Here is a 25,962-nt window from a genome sequence, read left to right as displayed (position 1 = left end):
TGCTGTCAAATTCATTTCAGGGAAAAGACTGGGAAATGAATATTTTTCCTATACCCTCTATGTTGAGTTCTGAAGGGTAGCCCAGTGAGTACTCTCATGTACACGTGTTAAGACCTTTTTTATTGACTGCTGAAGTTCTGTAGAACTTGTGAATGCCAGGTCTGTTGGCTGTCATATTGAGTAATCCTGTTGATGGGAGCAGGAAAAGGTGGAGTAACAGGCATCTGCACAACCTCCTTATACAGACGTGTTGACAACATGGTTTTACACTTGGAACAAGGAGGGATAGGTGACATAAATGCCCATTGACTCCACTGAGCTCTGTGGATGATCACAGTCAAACCCCAGATGCTTGCAGCCAGATCCTTTGAGGAAGAACTCTTAGACAGCAGGCTGTAAAGTAAATCTCCTTCCAGGGAAAACTGGGAGGTAGGAGTTTGCCTGCTCTCTTTGTGCTGAGACCTGCGGTGGTAGGTGCAGTGAGTACTTATGTGGCTATTAAGAATGACTTCTTTGATTTCTATAGACCCGTGGGTCATGTGGATGCATGCTCCATTGTCTTTTGCACCTAGGTTTTTTTGAGGGTTATTTCTTGAATCACAGCCTTAAAATCTGGTGTGCTAAATATGTGCTCCAAATCTTTCTTTCTTCATGTAGAAACAGAGTGGGGGATTCCATCCTGATTTTATCTATGGACTACACTGCGGGTAGTGTTTATGAAAAGAGTGTGTCTCGACCTTTTCAACTTATATCTACGTCAGTATTTTCTCAGTTGCCTGATGTGTAGGAGTCACTCAGCTAGTTTGTGGATTTCCCTCAGAGGCATAGCTCTGTTTGTGTGTCTGTAGGAGGAAGGGAGTTCAGTGATTTCCTGAGTCTCCATCTTAATCCCTCCAACTAAATTGGTCTTTTCTACTTCTTATATTATTGCTGTATCCTATGCTTAGTCCCTCAGCTGTGTCAGACTATTTGCAACCCCATGGATTGTAGCTTGCCAGGATCCTTTGTCTCTGGGGATTCTCCAGACAAGAATACTGGTGTAGGTTGTCATGCTCTCCTCCAGGGGATTTTCCCAACCAAGGAATTGAACCCATGTCTCCTGCATTTCAGACAGATTCTTTACTGTCTGAGTCACCAGGGAAGCCCAAGAATACTGGAATGGGTAGTCTATCCCTTCTCTAAGAGATCTTCCCAACCTGGAAATTGAACTGGTGTCTCCTGCATTGCAGGTGGATTCTTTACAACTGAGTTATCAGGGAAGCTATTATATAATAACTTGAATATGATGTCATCTACTAGGGTTGTTTAGTATAGGCTGTTATACCCATTAGGAGAACTATTAATTCTTTTAATTTTTCACTGGTTTGTCAATGTCAGGAATTTCTTTCTGGCCTGATAATCTATAGCATATTGTCGTCTATTTTCCCTTCTGAATTACACTGTTTGGAAAGAACAGATGTTATTAAAACCCTCTATTTGCTAGAATCTCCTTGTATATTGTCTTTGTGACATGATATGTCATGTAAATAAATGTCTCTCTTTTTCTCATATAGTGATTAATATTAAGATATATTTGCTTTAAGATTTACATTTTTATAAAATATATTAAAGCATCCTGACTACTAAAAACAATGAAAAAAAGTCAAATTTCCCCAGTATTTTCATGATAATATTAAGTAACAAAATTATACTTTATTTAAGAAACACAATACAATAAGACTTTACAGTTTATGGCTTCATTTAATGGCTCAAATCCATAGTGAAACCTAGTTCATTAAAGACTTAAAATTCCTGTCTCAAAGTGTGATGGACTCCTTGCTACATGAAAAGAGTAGATGCATATGTATCCCTTTTGTAGTCTTCAGTTCTTTTCCTGCTTTAAGCACAAGATCCTCATCAAGGAAATATACAGTGGAAAAAGAGAAAACACATTCTTAACTTCTCTAGGATAAACCACTTTTGAGATTAAGCCATTAGGGGTAGATGATACTAAATAATTCAAGGAAACTGACCCTCTGCATGGTCAGTTTCCCCCCACACTTCCAAAATTAGCAAGAAATACTTGCGCTTTGCCAAGAAATCTAAAAGAACTTGCCTTACATCTTTCCTGGGAGGAAAAATAAATAAATAAATAATTAAATCCCACAGATTACATGCAACTCCCAGCAGAGAAGCAGCCCAGATGCTCGCATCCACCACTAGCAAGTGGGGGCTGGACAGGGAGGCACTGGCTGCATTGCTTAGAGTAAGGACTGGGCCTGAATGCCCTGAGGGCAATCTAGGGAACTAACTTGAGATAGCAACCCAGACTGTGGGATAGCCAGAGAGAGAGAGGAAAAAAAAAAAAAAAAGAGAGAGAGAGAGAGAGAACTATCGGGTGAAAAGCCCTAACTTAAGACACTGCCAGGCCAGCTCACATAACAAAGGACTGAGCAGAGCTAGCTGGCTGCAGACCAGTCCATCCCCTGCTGCAGACAGGCAGGTGGGGGCAGCCAGAGCCAGAAAGGGGCAATCGTGGCCCCAGAGAGGCATCCTTTATCAAACTGCAAGCAGGCTTTGTTGCTAACCAAGACTTCTTGGGATTCTGGATGGTTGACATCCGCCGGGAGGGTCATAGCCAGAGATCAGCCCCCAGAAGATACGCACGGCACACCTGAGAAGGCACTCCCATTGTACACCCAGAAAACCGAGCAGCTGGGACGGGGGAGGCAATAAGATGCACCCCCACCTGGGGGTGACTGCGCTTACCAAGCACCTGGTCACCTGAGCTCCTTGGACCTGGGAAGGGCACAAAACGCAGGCCCAACCAAGTCTGCACCTTTGTGGAATGCCTGAGAACCTGAACCTGAGCGACTTAGACCTGGGAAGTGCACGCAATCCAGGGCCCGCCTCAGACAGTTCCCAGAAGAGCAACCTAGAGTGTGAGAAGTGTAGACCATGAAAGCACACATGCCATGAGCGGGAGGAAACCCAATGTGGCTGAGTCACTGCGAGAACTCCCCACACACGCCAGTGATATTTGTTTGCAGTGATCCTCGCTCCCCACAGCATGACTGAACAAGTGAGCCTAAAAAAGTGACCACCACCGCCGCCTTGTGTCAGAGCAGAAATAAGACACTGAAGAGACCAGCAACAGAAGAAGCTAAAATAAAGAGAGGGAACTGCTTTGGAAGTGACAGGTGCAACAGATTAAAACCCTGTAGTTAGCACTGACTAGATTGGAAGGGGCCTATAAATCTTGAGAAGTATAAGACAGATCAAGGAACTATCTGAAAATGATCTGACCTCACACTCTCTGCACCAGCTCCAGAGAAATTCCTAGATATGTTTTTACTATTGTCATTTTTAATTTTTTTTTAAATTTAAGTCCTCTACTACTTCTTTAATTTTCATTTTTATAACCTACTATTACCCTGCAAAAAAACCCTATTTTTAAAGCAAACTTCATATATATATTATATGTATTTATTTATTATATGTATATATATTTATAATATATATATCATATATATAAACTATAATATATATAAACTATTATAGTTATATATACTATATATATACTATTATTATATATATATAAACTATTATATATATATAATTTTGTGACTTTGTTTTTTTTTTTTTTAATATTGTATTTTTGAGAATCTAACTTCTACTCTAGATATTTAATCTTTGCTTTTTGGTATATGTTATCAATTTTGTACCTTTAAGAACCCAATCTTCAGTACCCATTTTTACTTGGGAGTGAGATTACTGGCTTGATTGCTCTCTCCCCCTTTTTGACTCTCCTTTTTCTCTATCTCCTCCCTCCCCTCTTTTCTCTACCCAACTGTGGGAATCTCTTTCTGGGCTGTGGAGAACACGTAAGGAACTGATTACTGGCTGGATCTGTCTCGCTCCTTTTGATTCCCCCTTTTATCCTCTTGGCCACCTCTGTCTCCTTCCTCCCTCTTCTCTTATCTATGTAACTCCATGAACATCTCTGAGGGGTCCAGACTGTGGAGAACACATAGGGAAGAGATTACTGGCTATATTGCTCTCTTCCCTTTTGATTCCCCCTCTTCTACTCCTGGTCACCCCTATCTCCTTCCTCCCTCTTCTCCTCTCCATGTAACTCTGTGAACCTCTCTGGGTGTCCCTCACTGTGGAGAAACTTTTCAACCTATTTGTTTTATCATCAGTGCTGTATAGATGGAGAAGTCTTGAGGCTACTGTAATAATAAGACTGAAAACCAGAAGCAGGAGGCTTAAGTCCAAAACCTGAGAACACCAGAGAACTCCTCACTCCAGGGAACATTAATCGATAAGAGCTCATCAAAAGCCTCCATACCTACACTGAAACCAAGCACCACCCAAGAGTCAACAAGTTCCAGAGCAAGACGTACCACACAAATTCTCCAGCAACACGGAACATAGCCCTGAGCTTCAGTATACAGGATGCCCCAAGTCACACCAAGCCCATTGACATCTCAAAACTCACTACTGGAGACTTCATTGCACTCCAGAGAGAAGAAATCCAGTTCCACCCAACAGAACACTGACACAAGCTTCCCTAACCAGGAAACCTTGACCAGCCACCCATCCAACCCCACCCACAGTGAGGAACCTCCACAATAAAGAAGAACCACAAACTGCCAGAATACAGAAAGGCCACCCCAAACACAGCAATATAAACAAGATGAAAAGGCAGAGAAATACTCAACAGGTAAAGGAACAGGATAAATGCCCACCAAATCAAACAAAAGAGGAAGAACTAAGGAATCTACCTGATAAAGAATTCCAAATAATGATAATGAAAAATGATCCAAAATCTTGAAAACAAAATGGAGTTACAGATAAATAGCCTGGAGACAAGGATTGAGAAGATGCAAGAAATGTTTAACACGGACCTAGAAGAAATAAAAAAGAGTCGATATATAATGAATAATGCAATAAATGAGATAAAAACATTCTGGAGGTAACCAACAGTAAAATAACAGAGACAGAAGTTAGGACAAATGAGGTAGAAGATAGAATGGTAGAAATAAATGAGACAGAGAGGAAAAAAGAAGTAAAAGAAATGAGGACAACCTCAGAAGCCTCTGGGACAATGGTAAATGCCTGAATATTCAAACCATAGGAATTGCAGAAGAATAAGACAAAAAGAAAGGCCATGAGAAAACACTTGAGAAGATGAGAGTTGAAAACTTCCCTAAAATGGGTAAGGAAATAGTCATCCAAGTCCAAGGAACCCAGAGAGTCCCAAACAGGATAAAGCCAAGACACATATTAATCAAATTAACAAAGATCAAACACAAAGAACAAATATTAAAAGCAGCAAGGGAAAAACAACAAATACACAAGGGGATTCCCATAAGGATAACAGCTGATATTTCAATAGAAACTCTTCAAGCCAGGAGGGAATGGCAGGACATACTTAAAGTGATAAAGAAAATAACCTACAGCCCAGATTACTGTACCCAGCAAGGATCTCATTCAAATATGAAGGAAAAATCAAAAGCTTTACAGACAAGCAAAAGCTGAGAGAATTCAGCACCACCAAACCAGCTCTCCAACAAGTGCTAAAGGATCTTCTCTAGACAGGAAACAGAAAGAGTGTATAAACTCAAACCCAAAACAACAAAGTAAATGGTAACAGGATCATACTTATCAATAATTACCTTAAATGTAAATCTGTTGACTGCCCCAACCAAAAGACAAAGACTGGCTGAAAGGATACAGAAACAAGACCCCTACATATGTTGTCTACAAGACACCCACCTCAAAACAAGGGACACATATAGACTAAAAGTGAAGGGCTGGAAAAAGATATTCCATGCAAATAAAGACCAAAAGAAAGCAGGAGTAGCAATAGTCATATCAGATAAAATAGACTGAAATAAAGGCCATGAAAAGAGACAAAGAAAGACACTCCATAATGATTAAAGGATCAATCCAAGAAAAAGATATAAGAATTGGAAATATATATGCATGAAACATAGAAGCACCACAATATGTAAGGCAAATGCTAACAAGTATGAAAGGGGAAAGTAACAATAGCACAATAATAGTGAGAGACTTTAATACCCCACTCACACCTATGGGTAGATCAGCTAAACAGAAAATTAACAAGGAAAAACAAACTTTAAATGATACAGTAGACCACTTACCTAATTGATATCTATAGGACATTGCAACCCAAAACAATAAATTTCACCTTTTTGCTCATCTCAAATGCTAGTAAAGTAATGCTTAAAATTCTCCAAGCCAGGCTTCAGCAATATGAAAACTGTGAACTTCCAGATGTTCAAGCTGGTTTTAGAAGAGGCAGAGGAACCAGAGATCAAATTGCCAACATCCGATGGATCATCAAAAAAGCAAGAGAATTCCAGAAAAACATCTATTTCTGCTTTATTGACTATGCCAAAGCCTTTGACTGTGTAGATGACAATAAATGGTGGAAAATTCTGAAAGAGATGGGCATACAGGACCACCTGACCTGCCTCTTGAGAAACCTGTATGCAGGTCAGGAAGCAACAGTTAGAACTGGACATGAAGCAACAGACTGGTTCCAAATAGGAAAAGAAGTACATCAAGGCTGTATATTGTACCCTGCTTATTTAACTTATATGTAGAATACATCATGAGAAACGCTGGGCTGGAGGAAGCACAAGCTGGAATCAAGATTGCCAGGTGCAATATCAATAACCTCAGATATGCAGATGACACCACTCTTATGGCAGAAAGTGAAGAACAACTAAAGAGTCTCTTGATGAAAGTGAAAGAGGAGAGTGAAAAAGTTGGCTCAAAGCTCAGCATTCAGAAAACTAAGATCATGACGTCTGGCCCCATCACTTCATGGCAAATAGATGGGGGAACAGTGGAAACAGTGGCTGACTTTATTTTTCTGGGCTCTAAAGTCACAGCAGATGGCGATTGCAGCCATGAAATTAAAAGACGATTACTACTTGGAAGAAGGAAATGGCAACCCACTCCAGTACTCTTGCCTGAAAAATCCCGTGGATGGAGGAGCCTGGTAGGCTATAGTCTATGGGGTCGCAAAGAGTCAGAAACGACTGAGAGAGTTCACTCACTTGGAAGAAAAGTTATGACCAGCTTAGACAACATAATAAAAGGCAGAGACATTACTTTGCCAACAATGGTCCGTCTAGTCAAGGCTATGGTTTTTCCAGTGGTCATGTATGGATGTGAGAGTTGGACTATAAAGAAAGCTGAGACCGAAGAATTGATGCTTTTGAACTGTGGTGTTGGAGAAGACTCTTGAGAGTCCCTTGGACTGCAAGGAGATCTAACCAGTTCATCCTAAATGAGATCAGTCCTGGGTATTCATTGGAAGGACTGATGTTGAAGCTGAAACTCCAATACTTTGGCCACCTGATGTGAAGAGCTGACTCATTTGAAAAGACCCTTATCCGGGAAAAGATTGAGGGCAGGAGGAGAAGGGGATGACAGAGGATGAGATGGTTGTATGGTGTCACTGACTTAATGGACATGAGTTTGAGTAAGCTCCGGGAGCTGGTGATGGCCAGGGAGGCCTGGTGTGCTGCAGTTCATGGAGTCGCAAAGAGTTGGACACTACTGAGTGACATAACTGAACTGAACTGAAGGGGAAGGTTCACAGCATTACAGGCTTACCTTAAGAAACAAGAAAAAAGTCAAATAAATAACTTAAGTAACTCTACACTTAAAGAAATTAGAAAAGGAAGGAAAAAGAACCCCAGTGTTAGTAGAAGGAAAGAAATCTTAAAACTTAGGGCAGAAATAAATGTTAAAGAAACAAAAGTTACCATAGCAAAAATCAACAAAGCTAAAAGTTAGTTCTTTGAGAAGATAAATAAAATTGACAACCATTAGCCAGACTCATCAAGAAACAAATGGAGACGAATCAAATCAACGAAATTAGAAATGACAATGGAGAGATCACAACAGATAACACAGAAATACAAAGGATCATAAGAGACTACTATCAACAACTATATGCCAATAAAATGGACAATTTGGAAGAAATGGAAAAATTCTTAGAAAAGTACAAATTTCCAAAGCTTAACCAGGAAGAAATAGAAAATCTTAACAGACCCATCACAAGCACTAAAATAGAAACTGTAATCAGAAATCTTCCAGCAAACAAAAGCCCAGGACCAAACGGCTTCACAGCTGAATTCTACCAAAAATTTAGAGAAGAGCTAACACCTATCCTGCTCAAACTCTTCCAGAAAATTTCAGAGGAAGGTAAATTTCCAAACTCATTCTATGAGGCCACCATCACCCTAATACCAAAACCAAAGATGCCACAAAAAAAAAAAAAAGAAAACTACAGGCCAAAATTACTGATGAACATAGGTGCAAAAATCCTTAATAAAATTCTAGCAAAGAGAATCAAGCAACATAATTAAAACATCATACAGGCAGCCGGGGACGGCGCCACACGGGGGCCGAGCAGGACGCAGCGTCGGACGCTCCGGGGAGGCCCGGGCAGCCGATGGTTTTGACGAAGTATCTTAAGGTTACCGGCCCATCCCCTCTTCTCCTGCTACCTCTTGTCCTCCCCCCCCTCCCCATCACCACCACCCTAAAAAAAAAATAAAAAATAAAAAAATAAAATAAAAGATCATACATCATGACCAAGTGGGCTTTATCCCATTGATGCAAGTATTCTTCAATATCTGCAAATCAATCAACATAATACACCACATTAACAAATTGAAAGATAAAAAACTATATGATTATCTCAATAGATGCAAAGAAAGCCTTTGACAAAATTCAACATCCATTTATGATAAAAACCCTCCAGAAATCAAGCATAGAAGGAACATACCACAACATAATAAAAGTTATATATGACAAGCCTTCAGCAAACATTATCCTCAATGGCAAAAAATTGAAAGCATTTCCCCTAAAGTCAGGAACAAGACAAGGGTGCCCACTCTCACCACTACTCTTCAGCATAGTGTTGGATGTTTTGGCCACTTCAATCAGAGTAGAAAAAGAAATAAAAGAAATTCAGATTGGAAGAGAAGAAGTAAAACTCTCACTGTTTGCAGATAACATGATCCTCTATTATAGAAAACCCTAAAGACTCCACCAGAAAATTACTAGAGCTAATCATATAGTAAAGTTCCAGTATTTAAAATTAACACACAGAAATCCCTTGCATTCCTATACACCAACAATGAGAAAACAGAAAGAGAAATTAAGGAAACAACTCCATTCACCATTGCAACGAAAAGAATAAAATACTTAGGAATATATCTACCTAAAGAAACAAAAGACCTATATAGAGAAAACTATAAAACACTGATGAAAGAAATCAGAGAACACAAGTAGATGGAAAAATATACCATGTTCATGGATCAGATGAATCAATATAGTGAAAATGAGTATACTACCCAAAGTAATCTACAGATTCAGTGCAATCCCTATCAAGCTACCAATGATATTTTTCATAGGACTAGAACAAATAATTTCACAGTTTGTATGGAAGTTAAAAAACCTCAATTAACCAAAGCAATCTTGAGAAAAAAGAATGGAACTGGAGAAATCAACCTGCCTGACTTCAGACTATACTACAAACCTACAGTGATCAAGACAGTATGGTACTAGCACAAAGACAGACATATAGATCAACGGAACAAAATAGAAAGCCCAGAGATAAATCCACGCACCTATGGACACCTTACCTTTGACAAAGGAGGCAAGAATATACAATGGAGAAAAGACAATCTCTTTAACAATTGATGCTGGGAAAACTGGTCAACCATTTGTAAAAGAATGAAACTAGAACACTTTCTAACACCATACACAAAAATAAACTCAAAATGGATTAAAGATATAAACATAAGACTAGAAACTATAAAACTTCTAGAGGAAAACATAGGCAAAACACTCTCTGACAAAAATCAGCAGGATCCTCTATGATCAACCTCCCAGAATATTGGAAATAAAAGCAAAAATAAACAAATATTACCTAATTAAACTTAAAAGCTTTTGCACAACAAAGGAAACTATAAGCAAGGTGAAAAGATAGCCTTTAGAATGAGAGAAAATAATAGCAAACAAAGCAATGGACAAAGAATTAATCTCAAAAATATACAAGCAACTCCTGCAGCTCAATTCCAGAAAAATAAACAACCCAATCAAAAAATGGGCCAAGAACTAAACAGACATTTCTCCAAAGAAGTCATACAGAAGGCTAACAAACACATGAAAAGATGCTCGACATCACTCATTATCAGAGAAATGCAAATCAAAACCACAATGAGGTACCATTTCGCCAGTCAGAATGGTTGCGATCCAAAAGTCTACAAGCAATAAATGCTGGAGAGGGTGTGGAGAAAAGGGAACTCTCTTACATTGTTGGTAGGAATGCAAACTAGTACAGCCACTATGGAGAACAGTGCGGAGTTTCCATAGAAAACTGGAAATAGAACTACCATATGACCCAGCAGTCCCACTGCTGGGCACACACACTGAAGAAACCAGAACTGAAAGAGACACGTGTCCCCCAGTGTTTATCGCAGCACTGTTTATAATAGTCAGGACGTGGAAGCAACCTAGATGTCCATCGGCAGATGAATGGATAAGAAAGCAGCAGTACATATACACAATGGAATATTACTCAGACATTAAAAAGAGTATATTTGAATCATTTCTAATGAGGTGGATGAAACTGGAGCCTATTACACAGAGTGAAATAAGTTGGAAGGAAAAACACCAATACAGTATAGTAACGCATATATATGGAATTTAGAAAGGTGGTAACGATAACCTCACATGTGAGACAGCAAAAGAGACACAGATGTATAGAACAGTCTTTTGGACTCAGTGGGAGAGGGCGAGGGTGGGATGATTTGGGAGAATGGTATTGAAACATGCATATTATCATATGTGAAAAAGATCGCCAGTCCAGGTTTGATGCATGATACAGGGTGCTCGGGACTGGTGCAGTGGGATGACCCAGAGGGATGGTATGGGGAGGGAGGTGGGAGGGGGGTTCAGGATGGGAAACACATGTACACCTGTAGTGGATCCGTGTCAATGTATGGGAAAACCACTGCTGCTGCTGCTAAGTCACTTCAGTCGTGTCCGACTCCTGTGATCCCATAGACGGCAGCCCACCAGGCTCCCCCATCCTTGAGATTCTCCAGGCAAGAACACTGGAGTGGGTTGCCATTTCCTTCTTCAATGCATGAAAGTGAAAAGTGAAAGTGAAGTCGCTCAGTCTATCCGACTCTTCGCGACCCCATGAACTGCAGCCTACCAGGCTCCTCCGTCCATGGGATTTTCCAGGCAAGAGTACTGGAGTGGGGTGCCATTGCCTTCTCCAATGGCAAAACCACTACAATATTGTAAAGTAATTAGCCTCCAATTAAAATAAATAAATTTATATTAAAACAAAACAAAACCAACCAAACAAAAACAACACAAACTGCCAATGTGTATGACTCCTTATCACCCCATGGACTGTAGCCCACCAGGCAACTCTGTCCGTTGGATTTCCCAGGCAGGAATACTGGAGTGGGTTGCCATTTCCTTCTCCAAGGGATCTTCCCAGCTCAGTGATTGGACCCCCATCTCCTGCATTGGCAGGCAGATACTTAACAACTAAGCCACTAGGGAAGCTCATGTCAATATGTTAGTTGGATGCATAACTCTTTAACTCAAAAACTTACAATTTTACCTCTTAGTTGTGGAGAAAATCTTGTTGCTTTGACCTCTAATGGGAAGAACATTCCTCCAAAGATTTCTGAAATACTATCCCCTAGGTTATTATCCTTCAGACAATCTTAAATAAAACTCTCCATTTCTTAATGCCTTTTTTTGTGAACACATAAACGTATCATCCTATGTGTTGTAAAAAACCTTAATAAGTAATGTAGTTTAACAATTTATTACAGTATTATTTTAAGGTGCGGTTAACATGATCTTGACTGTCTGAACAATTCTTATATAACATAGAAAATAAAGAGTTCTTACCAAGTTTGCAATGATATAATGGTAGCCTTTAACGTGCTTTCCAACACTCACAATCTGTGAAGATATAAGAAAATACAAGGCAATAAATTTAACTCTACTGAATGATTATATTTTTAAAAAAGAAGAATTTTAACTATTGCACCATAATTTCACATGGAAACATGATAAGAAAATAATATGTTAATAATTTTTTCTTGTGAAAGTGATTTATTCTAATACAAAGAAATTCATAAGCCACTTTAGAAATTAAGTGGTTTAAGTAAAAAAAAATCAATCATACTGTATAAATGCAAAAAAATTTCATTATATATTATTCAGAAAACTACTATGCTGTAATTCCCTCAATGAGAATGACAATGAAACAAACCAATAGTTTGCATATATTTCTAAAAAAGAATAGTTCAACATAAGAAAGATTATTTTGGTTTAAATAATTTAGATGTACTTATTTTACTGATAATTTACAGGAATTCATGATAGACTGTTAGATATTTTCAACTGGTGAGAACGATTTTCTATGAGTAGATTGGATTGTTGTCCTGAAAAGCAAGTAAAGATTTTTCTAAAGTTCAGTATCTCTCTTTAGATACCGTGAATACTTAGTTAATTCACACTCACCTGTGGATGTAGTAATAGTTTACTATAATAAAAAGAATAAAGATAAAACAACATCAAAAGATCTTTATTTATGCTATATTTATTTTTTCAATGAATGTTTTTAGAAATGTTTAGAAAATTAGGAATAAGGAATTTTAGGAAAAAGTAATTCTATTTTTTTAAAAAAGTATAACTTTATTTCTATATTAGAAACCAATACAGTATTGTAAATTAATTAACCTCCAATTAAAATAAATAAATTTATATTTAAAAAAGAAATTAAAATTCTTATTTTGCAATGCTGAAATTCCTTTTTAGAGAAAAATCTAATGGCAGTTACTAATGAGCTGCTCTGTAGACTCATTGGTATCTTCAAAGGTAGCAATAAAATATATTTTCATATACTTTTATCACTAAAAAAACTGAATTTTTTGGTAGTTTAATATCTTCTAAAATAATTTTTTATAAACTAGTGATGTGTATGAAACACAGGAAAGCTATTTTATTTTATTTATTATAGTTTTCAAGATAGCAGAATAAAGCTACTTCTGCTTTCACAGCATTACAGAATAAAGCATTGGTTATATCCAGTATTTCAAAAGTTTCCATATGAGTTTTACAAGTTTAATTACTAAAAATATTCAATTTTATGAAATGTTTAGATAATCCCTGAAATGTTGGAGCAAAATCTCAATCAGACATTCTTTGTGAAAATTACTATTAGTAAGTACCAGCTTATTCTATATAGTATTTGTGAACTAGGGAGCTATGATATGGTTCTCATTTTCATTCTTATTCATTCCACAAAACCACACTTTCATGCAGGTGTAAAGCTTATTTCTGAGAGATTGGGTTTAATTTGTGCAGGATTGACACATTGCAAACTGGCCAGCACCAGAAACAACTTATCATATTTAAGGGTTGAGAAAGAAAACATCTGGAAGCTAAAGATACACTAAATGAGACTTTACATTCTACTTCAATCCTTGGTTGGCTTTTAACCAGAGCCAAGTTGACCTCATATACGTCCCCTCTGTTTTAAACTCTCACCTGCTCTTTCTGCAAAGTCTAATACATTAAAAAAAAAAAAAATATATATATAGTATAGTTGATTTAAAATGTTGTGTTAGCTTTTTGCTGTACAGCAAAGGGAATTAGTTATACATACATACATACATATATATATATATATATATATATATTTATCCACTCTAGATTCTTTTCCCACAAAAATCAATACAGAGTATTGAGAAGAGTTCCCTGTGCTACACAGTAGGTCTTTACTATTTGTATATGGTAGTGTGTATATGTCAATTCCAATCTCCCAATTTGTCTCTCCCCTGCTTGGGTGGAAGCCTAGGTAACCATAAATTTATTTTCTACACTTTATTTCTGTTTTGTAAAAATGTTCATTTGTACTATTTTTTTGTTTCAGATTCCACATATAAGCAATATCATATGATATTTACCCTCCTCTGTCTGACTTACTTTACTCAGTATTACAATCTCTAGGTCCATCCATGTTACTGCAAATAGCATTATTTTTTTTTCTTGGCTGAGTAGTATTCCATTGTATATGTGCCACATCTTATTTATTCATTCCTCTGTTGATGGACATTTAGATTGTTTCCATGTCCTGGCTATTGTAAATAACCCTGCAATTAAAACTGGAGCACACATATCTTTTTGAATTGTAGTTTATCTCTGAGCATATGTCCAGGAGTGGGATTGTTGGATTATATGGTAGCTCTAGTTTTAATTTTTTGAGAAGCCTCTTTACTGTTTTCCACAGTGGATGTGCCAATTTTCATTTCAACAGTGTAGGAGCATTACGTTTTCTCCATATGCTCTGCAGCATTTATTGTCTGTGGATTTTTTGGTGATGGCCATTCAGACCATTGTGAAATGATACCTCATTGTAGTTTTGATTTATATTTATCTAATAATTAGTGATGTTGAACAATTTTTTATATGGTTTTGGCCACCTGTATGTCTTCTTTGAAGAGATTTCTATTTAATCTTCCACCCATATTTTGATTGGGCTGTTTCTCTTTTGATATTCAACTGTGCAAGCTCTTTGTATATTTTGAGGATTAATCCTTTGTCATTTATTCCAATGTTTCAAATATTTTCTCCAACTTTGAGGGTTGTCTTTTCGTTTTGCTTATGTCTTCCTTTGCTGTGAAAACCTTTTAAGTTTAATTAGGTCTCATTTGTTTATTTTTATTTCCATTACTCTAAGTTCAGTTCAATTAAGTTGCTCAGTCGTGTCCGACTCTTTACGACCCCATGAACCACAGCACCACAGGCCTCCCTGTCCATCACCAACTCTCGGAGTTTACCCAAACTCGTGTCCATCAAGTCGGTGATGCCATCCAACCATCTCATCCTTTGTCGTCCTCTTCTCCTCTTGCCCTCAATCTTTCCTAGCATCAGGGTCTTTTCAAATGAGTCAGCTTTTCACATCAGGGCAAAGTATTGGAGTTTCAGCTTCAATATTAGTCCTTCCATGAACACCCAGGGCTAATCTCCTTTAGGATGGACTGGTTGGATCTCCTCGCAGTCCAAGGGATGCTCAAGAGTCTTTTCCAACACCACAGTTCAAAAGCATCAATTCTTCGTTGCTCAGCTTTCTTTATAGTCCAATTCTCACATCCATACATGACTACTGTAAAAATCATAGCCTTGACTAGACAGACCTTTGTTGGCAAAGTAATGTCTCTGCTTTTTAATATGTTGTCTAGGTTGGTCATAACTTTCCTTCCAAGGAGTTAAGTGTCTTTTAATTTCATGGTTGCAATCACCATCTGCAGTGATTTTGGAGGCCCCCCAAATAAAGTCAGCCCCTGTTTCCACTGTTTCCCTATCTATTTGCCATGAAGCGATGGGACCAGATGCCATGATCTTAGTTTTCTTAGTTTTTTCACTGTCCTCTTTCACTTTAATCAAGAGGCTCTTTAGTTCTTCTTCACTTTCTGGCATAAGGGTGGTGTCATCTGTATATCTGATGTGATTGATATTTCTCCTGGCAATCTTGATTCCAGCTTGTGCTTCTTCCAGCCCAGCGTTTCTCATGATGTACTCTGCATATAAGTTAAATAAGCAGGGTGACAATATACAGCCTTCATGTACTCCTTTTCCTATTTGGAACCAGTCTGTTGTTCCATGTCCAGTTCTAACTGTTGCTTCCTGACCTGCATACAGTTTCTCAAGAGGCAGATCAGGTGGTCTGGTATTCCCATCTCTTTCAGAATTCTCCACAGTTTATTGTGATCCACACAGTCAAAGGCTTTGGCATAGTTAATAAAGCAGAAATAGATGTTTTTCTTGAACTATCTTGCTTTTTCGATGATGCAGCAGATGCTGGCAATTTGATCTCTGGTTCCTCTGCCTTTTCTATAACCAGCTTGAATATATGGAAGTTCACAGTTCATGTATTGCTGAAGCCTGGCTTGGAGAATTTTGAGCATTATTTTATTAGCGTTTGAGATGAGTGCGATTGTGTGGTAGTTTGAGCATTCTTTGGTATTGCCTTTCTTTGGGATTGGAATGAAAACTGACCTTTTCCAGTCCTGTGGCCACTGCTGAGTTTTCCAAATTTGCTGACATATTGAGTGAAGCACTTTCACAGCATCATCTTTTAGGATTTCAAATAACTCAACTGAAATTCCATCACCTTCTCTAGATTTGCTCCATTGCTCTAAGAGGTGGATCGAAAAAAAAAAATCTTGCATTTTTAAGTCAGAGAGTGTTGTGCCTATGTTTTCCTCTTAGCGTTTTATAGTGTCTGGCGTTTCATTTAGATCTTTAACCCATTTTGAATTTATTTTTGTGTGTGGTGTTAGGGAGTGTTTAAATTTCATTCTTTTACATTTATCTATCCAGTTTTTCCAGCACCATGTATAGAAGAGGCTGTCTTTTCTCCATTATATATTTTTACCTCCTTTCTCATAGATTAGGTGACCATAGGTGCATGGGTTTATCTCTGAACATTCTGTCCTGTCCCATTGATCTATATTTCTATCTTTCTGTACATACTGTTTTCATGGAGTATAGTCTGAAGTCAGGGAGACTAATTCCTCCAGCTGTCATTCTTTCTCAAATTACTTTGGCTATTTAGGGTCTTTGGTGTTTCAGTAAAAAATTGTAGAATATTTTGCTCCAAGTCTATGAAAATTGCCATTGGTAATTGAATAGGTATTGCATTGAATCTGTATATTGCCTTGGGTACTATAGTCATTTTAGCAATATTGATTCTTCAAATCCAGGAACATGGTAATCTCTACATTTATTAGTGTCATTTTTTATTTATTTCATCAATATATTGCAGTTTTTTTGAGTATAGTTCTTTTGACTCATTTGGTAAGGTTGTTCCTAATTTTATTTTTTAATACAAGAACAAATGGGATTGTAATTTCTCCTTTTGATCTTTTATTGTTAGTGTATAGAAATGAAATACATTTCTGTGTATTAATTTTGCATCCTACAACCTCCCCAAATTCGTTGATGAGATTTAGTAATTTTTGGTAGTATCTTTAGGATTTTTCTATGTATAGTATCATGTCATTTGCAAAAACTGACATTTTTACTTCTTTTCCAACTTAGACTTCTTTTATTTCTTATTCCTCTCTGATTCCCATGTCTAGGACTTCCAAAACTATGTTGAATAAAAGCAGTGCAAGTGTATATCCTTGTCTTGTTCCTAATCCTAGAGGGAATGCTTTCAGGTTTTCACTATTGAAAATGATGTTTGCTGTGGTTTTTATCATGCTGCTGCTGCTGCTATGTCGCTCCAGTCGTGTCCGACTCTGTGCGACCCCATAGACGGCAGCCCACCAGCTGCTCCCCTGTCCCTGGGATTCTCCAGGCAAGAACACTGGAGTGGGTTGCCATTTCCTTCTCCAAGTCATGAAAGTGAAAAGTGAAAGTGAAGTCGCTCAGTCATGTCTGACTCTTAGTGACCCCATGGACTGTAGCCCACCAGGCTCCTCCATCCATGGGATTCTCCAGGCAAGAGTACTGGAGTGGGGTGCCATTGCCTTCTCTGGGTTTTTATCATATACAACCTTTATTATGTTAGGTATGTTTTCTTGATGCCCACTTTCTGGAGAGGTTTTTTTTTTTTTTATCATAAATGGGTGTTGAAAGCTTTTTCCTCATCTATTGAAATAATCATATGACTTTCATTTTTTAATTTGTTAATATGACATATCACTTTGATTGATTTGTGTGTAGTGAAGAATCCTCACATCCTTGGGATAAATCCCACCTGATCATGATGTATGATTCTTTTGATGTGTTTTTGGATTTGGTTAGCTAGTATTTTGTTGAGGATTTTTGTATCTATGTTCATAAGTGATAGTGGCCTATAATTTTCTTTTTTGTGTGTAATATCTTAGTCTGCTTTTGGTATCAGGATGATGGTGGACTCCTTGAATATGCTTCAGAGTGTTTCTTTGTCTGCAATTTTTTGGAAGAGTTTGAGAAGGATAAGCATTAGCTCCTCTCTTAGTACTTGATAGAATTAGCCTGTGATGCCATCTGGTCCTGGACTTTTGTTTGTTGGAAGGTTTTAATCATAGTTTCAGTGCCAGTGCTTGTGATTTGTCTGTTCATATTTTCTATTTATTTCTGATTCACTCTTGGAAGGTTGTACTTTTCTAAGAGTTCGTCCATTTCTTCCAGGTGGTCCATTTCATTGGCATATGGTTTCTTGTAGTATTCTCTTATTATCTTTTATTTCTGCCGTGTCAGTTCTAACTTCTTCTTTTTCATTTATATTTTGCTAATTTTATTTCTCTTCTTTTTTTCTTGTGTGTGGCAATATCAACAACACATTTGGCTCAAGAACTGCTAGCCAGCTTAACAGTGCAGTGATGGTTCAAGAAGTTTTGCAAAGGAGACAAGAACCTTGAAGATGAGGAGCATAGTAGCCAGCCATTGGAAGTTGACAATGACCAACTGAGAGTCTTCATCATCAAAGCTGATCCTCTTTCTATTACATAAAAAGTTTCTGGAGAACTCAATGCTGACTATTTAATGGTCATTCAGCATTTGAAGCAAATTGGAAAGGTGAAGAAGTGCAATAAGTGGGTGCCTCATAAGCTGACCAGAAACAAACAAAAATTGCTTTAAGGTGTTATCTTCTCTTATTCTTCGTAACAACAATGAACCATTTTTCAATCAAATTGTGATGTATGACAAAAAATGGATTTTATGACAATTGACAACAACCAACTCAGTGGTTGGACCAAGAAGAAACTCGAAAGCACTTCACAAAGCTAACCATGCCCCCCTAAAATGGTCATGGTCACAGGTGGTCTGCTGCTAGTCCAATATACTACAACTTTCTGAATCCCAGGGAAACTACTACATCTGAGAAGCATGCTCAGCAAATAGACGAGATACACTGAAAACTCCAATGCCTACAGCTGGCATTGATCAACAGAATGGGTGCAATTCTCCATTACAATGCCCAACCACACATCACACAACCAGTGCTTCAAAAGTTGAACAAATTGGGCTACAAGTTTTTGCCTCATCCGACATATTGACCTAACTTTTTGTCAACCTTCTACCACTTCTTCAAGCATCTGGACATCTTTTTTTTTTTTTCAGGGAAAAAGCTTCTACAACCAGCCAGATGCAGAAAATTCTTTCCAAGAGTTTGTTGATTCTTAAAACATGGACTTATATGCTCCAGGAAGAAACAAGCTTATTTCTCATTAGCAAAAATTTGTTGATTGTAATGGTTCCTATTTTGATTAATAAAGATATATTTGAGCCTAGTTTTGATGATTTAAAATTTGAGGTCGAAAATCACAATTAATTTTGCATCAACCTTAATAGTAACTTCGGTTTTTGTTGTTTTTGATCTTCTTTTTTATCTAGTTGCTTTAGGTATAAGGTAGGTTGTTTATTTGAGATTTTTCTTGTTTCCTGAGGTAATATTCTATAGCAATAAACTTCCAGGTAGAACGACTGTTGCTGTGTCCCATAGGTTTTGTCATTTATTTGCGGGTATTTTTTAAAATTTCCTCGTTGATTTCTTCAGTGATCCATTGGTTGTTTAGTAACATATCATTTAGCCTCTATGATATATATATATATATATATATATATATATATATATATATATCCTTTTCCTGTAATTGTTTTCTATTTTTATAGTGTTGTGGTCAGAAAAATGTTTGATATGATTTCAATTTTCTTTTTCTAAATTTAATTTAATTTTTAAACTTTACAATATTGTATTGGTTTTGCCATATATTAAAATGAATCCACCACAGGTATACATGTGTTCCCCATCCTGAACCCTCCTCCCTCCTCCCTCCCCGTACTATCCCTCTGGGTTGTCCCAGTGCACCAGCCCTGAGCATCCAGTATCGTGCATCGAACCTGGACTGGTGACTCATTTCATATATGATATTATACATGTTTCAATGCCATTCTCCCAAATCATCCCACCCTCTCCCTCTCCCAAAGAGTACAAAAGACTGTTCTATACATCTGTGTCTCTTTTGCTATCTCACATACAGGGTTGTTGTTACCATCTTTCTAAATTCCATATATATGCGTTAGTATACTGTATTGGTGTTTTTCTTTCTGGCTTACTTCACTCTGTATAATAGGCTCCAGTTTCATCCACTTCATTAAAACTGATTCAAATGTATTCTTTTTAATGGCTGAGTAATACTCCATTGTGTATATGTACCACAGCTTTCTTATCCACTCATCTGCTGATAGACATCCTGGTTGCTTCCATGTCCTGGCTATTATAAACATTGCTGCGATGAACATTGGGGTACACATGTCTCTTTCAATTCTGGTTTCCTCAGTGTGTATGCCCAGCAGTGCGATTGCTGGATCATTAAACTTGATTTGTGACCCAAGATGTGATCTATCCTGGAAAATGTCTCATGTGCACTTGAGAAGAAAATGTATAGTGTTGCTTTCTGATGGAATGTCCTGTAAATATCAAAGTCTATCTGGTCTAATGTATCATTTAAGGCTTGTGTTTCCTTATTAAATTTTCTCTGTGGACGATCTATCCATTGGTGTAAATGGGATGCTAAAGTCCCCACTGTTATTGTATTACTGTCAATTTATCTTTTTATGGATATTAGGTTTTGCCCTTTTTATTGAAGTGCTCCTTGGTTGGGCACATATATATTTACAATTGTTATATCTTCTTCCTAGATTGGCCCATTGATCATTATACAGTGTCCTTTCTTGTGTCTTGCAACAGTTTGTAAGTCTATTCTCTCTGCTATGAGTATTGCTACTCCAGCTTTTTTTCAAGTTCCATTTGCATGGAATACTTTCCCACCCTCCCACTTTCAGTCTGTATGTGTCTCCAGGCCTTTTGTAGGCAGCATATATATGAGCCTAGTTTTTGTATCCATTCAGTCTTTTGGATGAAACCTTTAATCCATTCACATTTAAGGTAATTGTCAATAAGAATGTTCCTACTATCACTTTCCTTAACTGCTTTTGGTTTCTTTATGTAGGTGTTTTTCCTTCCATTTCTGTTTTGTTCTCTTCTCTTGTGGTTTGATGACCATTTTAAGTGCTGTGTTTGGGTTGTTTTTCTTCATGTGTACCTATTGTAGTTTTTTTTTTTTTTTTGGGGGGGCAGAGGGGGATTTGTATTTCCCATGTGGTTTTGATTTAGCAATCTATATACAAATAAGGTTGTTTTAAGTTGCTGATTTCTTAATTTCAAGTGCAATTCCCATTCCATGCATTTATACTCTGCTTTACTTATGATTGCTTGTTTTGATAGCATATTTGTATATCTGTGATTTCCTACTTTTATTATATAATTTTTCCTTTAGCACTGAGCTTTCCCATTTGTAATTTTCTTGTTTCTCATTGTGGCTTCTTTTTTCCCTTCCTACTGAAGTTCCTTTAGGATTTGTTTTAATGCTATTCTATTGATACTTTTGGTTATATTGAAAGCTGTTGATTTCTCTGAGGTATCTGAATGAAAGCCTTGCTGGGTAGAATATTTTTTGTTGTAGGTTTTTCCCTTTCATCATTTGAAACATATTGTACCACTTGCTTATGACCTGCAGAGTTTTTGCTTAAAAATAAACTAATAACCTTATAGGCGTTCCCTTTATATTATTTGTTTCTTTTCTCTTGTTACTTTTAATATTTTTCTCTGCGTTTAATTTTGATAGTTTGATTAATATGAATCTTGGCATGTTCATCCTTGAGTTTATCTTTTATAGGACTCTCTGCACCTCCTGCACTTGGGTGACTATTTCCTTTCACATGTTAGGGAAGTTTTTGACTATAGTCTCTTCAGATATTTTCGTGGCCCTTTATCCTTTTTTTCTGGGCACCCCATAATATGAAGGTTGCATTTAATGTTGTCCCAGAGGCCTCTGAGATAATTCTCATTTCTTTTCATTCTTTTTTCTTTATTCTATTCCACGGAAGTTACTTTCACTACTCTGTCCTCTAACTCACTTATTTATTCTTCTGCCTCAGTTATTCTACTATTGATTCCTTATAATGCATTTTAAAATTTCTATTATTGTGTAACTCATCTCTTTTTGTCTCTCTTTTAAATCTTTTATTTCTTTGTAAATCATTTCTTTTATCTTTTTGATCTGTACTTCCATTCTTTGTTGAGATCTTGGGTCGTCTTTACTGTAATTACTCTGAATTCTTTCCTTGGTATATTGCCTATATCCTTTTAATTTCATGTTTCTTGTAGGTTTTTATCTTGCTGCTTCATCAGCAACGCATTTCTCTGTCATTTCATTTTGTTATCACCTTAACTGTTTGTGGTCTCCTTTCCACAGGCCTCCTTTCTTAACTGTTTGTGGTCCTCCTTTCTCCATTTCTCCATTTCTGTTGCTTCTGGTGACCGACCCCTGGTAGGTGATGTCGGTCCAGGGGCTTTTGTTGGCTTCCTGATGGGAGGGGGTGCTGGTGCTTTCCCCTTTGTAGGTGGAGTTGAGTCTTGTCCCATGGATAGGCAGGGAAATGTCAAGAGGTGCATTTTGGCGTGCTTGTGAGCTTAGTAAGACTTTAGGCAGCCTATCTAATGATAGGCACAACATTTTCTTGTCTTGTTAGTTGTTTGGTGTAAGGCATTCCAGCACTGGAGCCTGTAGGCTGTTGGGCAGGGTCGGGTGTTGGCATCAAAATGGGAACCTCCTGGAGATATCATCCTAAGTAATTCTCTGGAGCTTCTGCTACTAATGTCCTCATCTCCCTGGTGAACTACAGCCGACTTCTGCCTCTCCAGGAGACTTTCCAATTCACATAAATTAACCTAACACCAGTTCATCTGGAGATATTTTCTTTTTGTGCTGAGTACCAGTGTCTGTGATAAGTTCTATGTGCCCTCCAAGAATTGAGTATCTGTTTTCCCCAGCCCTATGGGTCTCTTGCCCTCAAATCCTGCTGGTCTTCAAAGCTAAATGCTTCAGGGGTTCCTTTTTGTAATTCCAGACCTGCAGGCAGTCTTTAAGGGTTATTTTTATGTGGGAACATTGAAGTCTGCTTGGGTTTAACTTTGTGTTTGTGTGTGTGTGAGAGAGCTGCTTATAGTATGGATGTCCACCACCTCTCCTCAGCATACGCTGGCCATTATTAACTTGATAGGGTTATTTGACTGATGTTATGGTGACCGGAGCCTGCCCTGGATGTTGAGCAGAACTTCCCCTTTGCTTTGTTTGTCAGCACCCATCATTCTCAGTTGCAGAGCTCCTCTTTCCCATTCCCTAAGTCTGTCTTCTCCCAGCTAACAGTAGTCCTTCCCTTAGGTCTGCTCTCTAAACCCCATTTTTTAGCACCCAGGCCCTGACCACCTTGGGTACAAATGGCTCTGGCTGGGATATGCAGGGCTGTGTTTGCACCCTCTGTGTAGGTCTTATTCTACCCTGCCTACAAAAGACTGGGTGCTGTGCTCACCTCCAAGCTCTTGAATCTTCCCTTCTATCCTAGCTCATCTTTCTCTGCTGAGGGGGCTTTCTCATATGGGGGACCCACTCCTCTCCTTCTACCCCCTCAAGAGTGTGGGTGCTATCTCACTTCCTCTCCTCTTCTTTGTCCTTTCTTCTTTCTTCCATATTACATGTTTACATGGGGAGCTTTCTTGCCTTTTTGGTGTCTGAGCTCCTCTACTAGTGTTTATCAGGTGCTCTGTGAAAATTGTTCCATGTGTAGATGTATTCTTGATGCATTTGTAGGGGAAAGAAAAACAACATCCTCCTACTTCTCCACTATTATGACTCCTCAACCCTTTTATTTTAAATCCAGAATATATAAACTGTGTTGGAAAACAGAGTTTTGCATACTTGGTTATTGGTGAAATGGAGTCTCTGCTCATCCCTTTTCTTTTTGATTACATCTAAGACCTTTTTCGTTGTGTTAAGGATTCTATAGTTTCATTACAATGAGCTTGAATTTTTACTTTTTAATTTTTGTTTAATTTGTTCAGCATTTTTGTGTTTCCTAATTTTGAAGATTGTATTTCAACAATTCTGGGAAATTCTCAGCCAATATCCCATATACTATCCATTCAAATTTATTTTTGTTTCTAACTGATATTGCAATGTTAATATCAGTAGGCTTAGGGCCACTTTTATGATAATATCTCAGTTACCAGATTCCCAGATCACAGTATGTCCTATAAATTCAAACTGTACTCTGCCTAAAGAAAGCTGTGAAGACAAATTCTCACAAAGATCTTTCCCTCCCTACATTAAACCCAGGCCAAGACAGAAAATACTTCAATAGTAGATTGTTTCCTATTCTTTCTCTTTATTAAGGTGTTACCCTTCAATAGTCTGGCTCTGTAAAGGACTTAAGATCTAACTTATTACCTTGACTGAGCACAAAGTTCCTGTTCTTGGGTAAGCATTAAATCCTCAGTCAAGCTACCCAATCTGACAACTTCCTTCAGCACAGTCATCTTTCATTCTTGGTTCCTAAAGATTTTCTTTACTTTCCTGGAAATTCAGCTATGCATTTATAATATTTTATTTAGCATTCCTGTATGTTTTATATTACCAAATTTATGTAGTCCATAGTTTATCTAAAACTGAACTTCCCTTGACAGTATCACCATAAAGATGAGGTCAAGAAACAGATATACTGGAGTATAAAAAAGATCAGTAAATAAGTAGTTTAATTACTCATGTTATTGGGTAATGTGAACCTGAGTGGTTTAGCATGGGTTGAGCAGACTGGAGAGCTCTTATTCTCTGGCAATTTCAGGTACAGCCTGTACAAAGATAATTATCAAGGATGGTTGGTACTCATTTGGGAAACTATTTGGGAAATCTATTACTGACTCTTACTAGAGATTCCTGCTATTTAATCTCAGCATGGTTTGTGTTGATGATGGACAGGGAGGCCTGGCGTGCTGCGATTCATGGGTTTGCAAAGAGTTGGATACGACTGAGCGACTAAACTGAACTGAACTGAGCAATCTGTTATTTATTTCTTGCTAATTCACTATAACTTTTCTCTGGTGTGGCTATTTAAGCATTTTACATTATCTCTTTAAGTCCACATATCATCCTGCCTCTTGTTTCTCAGCTTGCAATCTCTGTGTGGCTTTAGTCAATAACCTCTAATTTCTATTAAATTTATTTTAAAGTAAAAGCACTTATAAATGTTAGAAAGATATGAGGCCAGTGGAAATTCTGCACTAGGTGTCTTCATGAAAAAAATCACTGTCAGTTCTAGATTGCCTAACAAAGATCTATAATAAATAAAACTTTTGTAATATGTATTTTAAGAGGTGAGGACTTAACAAAACCACAAAGAACTGAAAGTGACATAAATCCTGGCAGAAAAGACCTTGTAGAGCTTGATGCACCCCAATAATCTGGAAGCTGAGAGCTCAAGGAGCAGAAATCTTAAGATTTATTTACTTGGATGATGATGCTAGAGAGAATATTATTTTTGCTGAACCAGATCCTGGCTGAAAACAAACAAACAAACCAATGTTCTAGATAAACTGTTGCAAAGGCTTCATTGCCTTTGAACACTCACCACCCTAAGCTTGTGTACCCATAGCATGAGGTCAGATTTTGGTTCTCTAGAACTAGAGGGAAATATCTTTGTGGAAAATAACCAAAGTTATACTCCATAGTAAAGTGTCCTACACATAGAGGGTCATTTGTCTAAAGTTTTTTTTTTTTTAATGTTTCTGTAAAACTGACAATATTATGGGTATGTTTTTTCATGAATTTCATCATCACAGCCAAAGTGAAGACTATCTTTTAAAACAAAAACAAATCTGAGTGATTTGATGTTGGATGCAAACTAAATATCATGTCTCTACATTTCTGATGTTATTCTTTTATAATGAGGGAAAATAAACAGCTTGAGGTGTACGATGTCAATATAAACTGGCACTAC

The 25,962-nt window shown here is 37.5% G+C and overlaps 1 protein-coding gene across 5 annotated transcripts in view; it reads right to left on the bottom strand.

Moving 5' to 3' along the window:
• GRIA4 (glutamate ionotropic receptor AMPA type subunit 4) overlaps positions 1-25,962 on the bottom strand; it is a 686,576-nt gene that overhangs the window by 117,370 nt on the left and 543,244 nt on the right. For all 5 annotated transcript variants that reach the window (XM_070384351.1, XM_070384348.1, XM_070384349.1 and 2 more), the window contains exon 6: positions 11,974-12,027. In XM_070384351.1, the coding sequence (XP_070240452.1) occupies positions 11,974-12,027 (54 nt within the window). The remainder of the gene's footprint in view (positions 1-11,973; positions 12,028-25,962) is intronic.

The sequence above is a fragment of the Bos mutus genome, chromosome 15 (genome assembly GCF_027580195.1).
Source record: "Bos mutus isolate GX-2022 chromosome 15, NWIPB_WYAK_1.1, whole genome shotgun sequence".
In the NCBI taxonomy this organism is placed as follows: Eukaryota; Metazoa; Chordata; class Mammalia; order Artiodactyla; family Bovidae; genus Bos; species Bos mutus.
The sequence above is the reverse complement of the archived record's forward strand: the minus strand, read 5'-3'. Positions and strand labels throughout refer to the sequence as shown.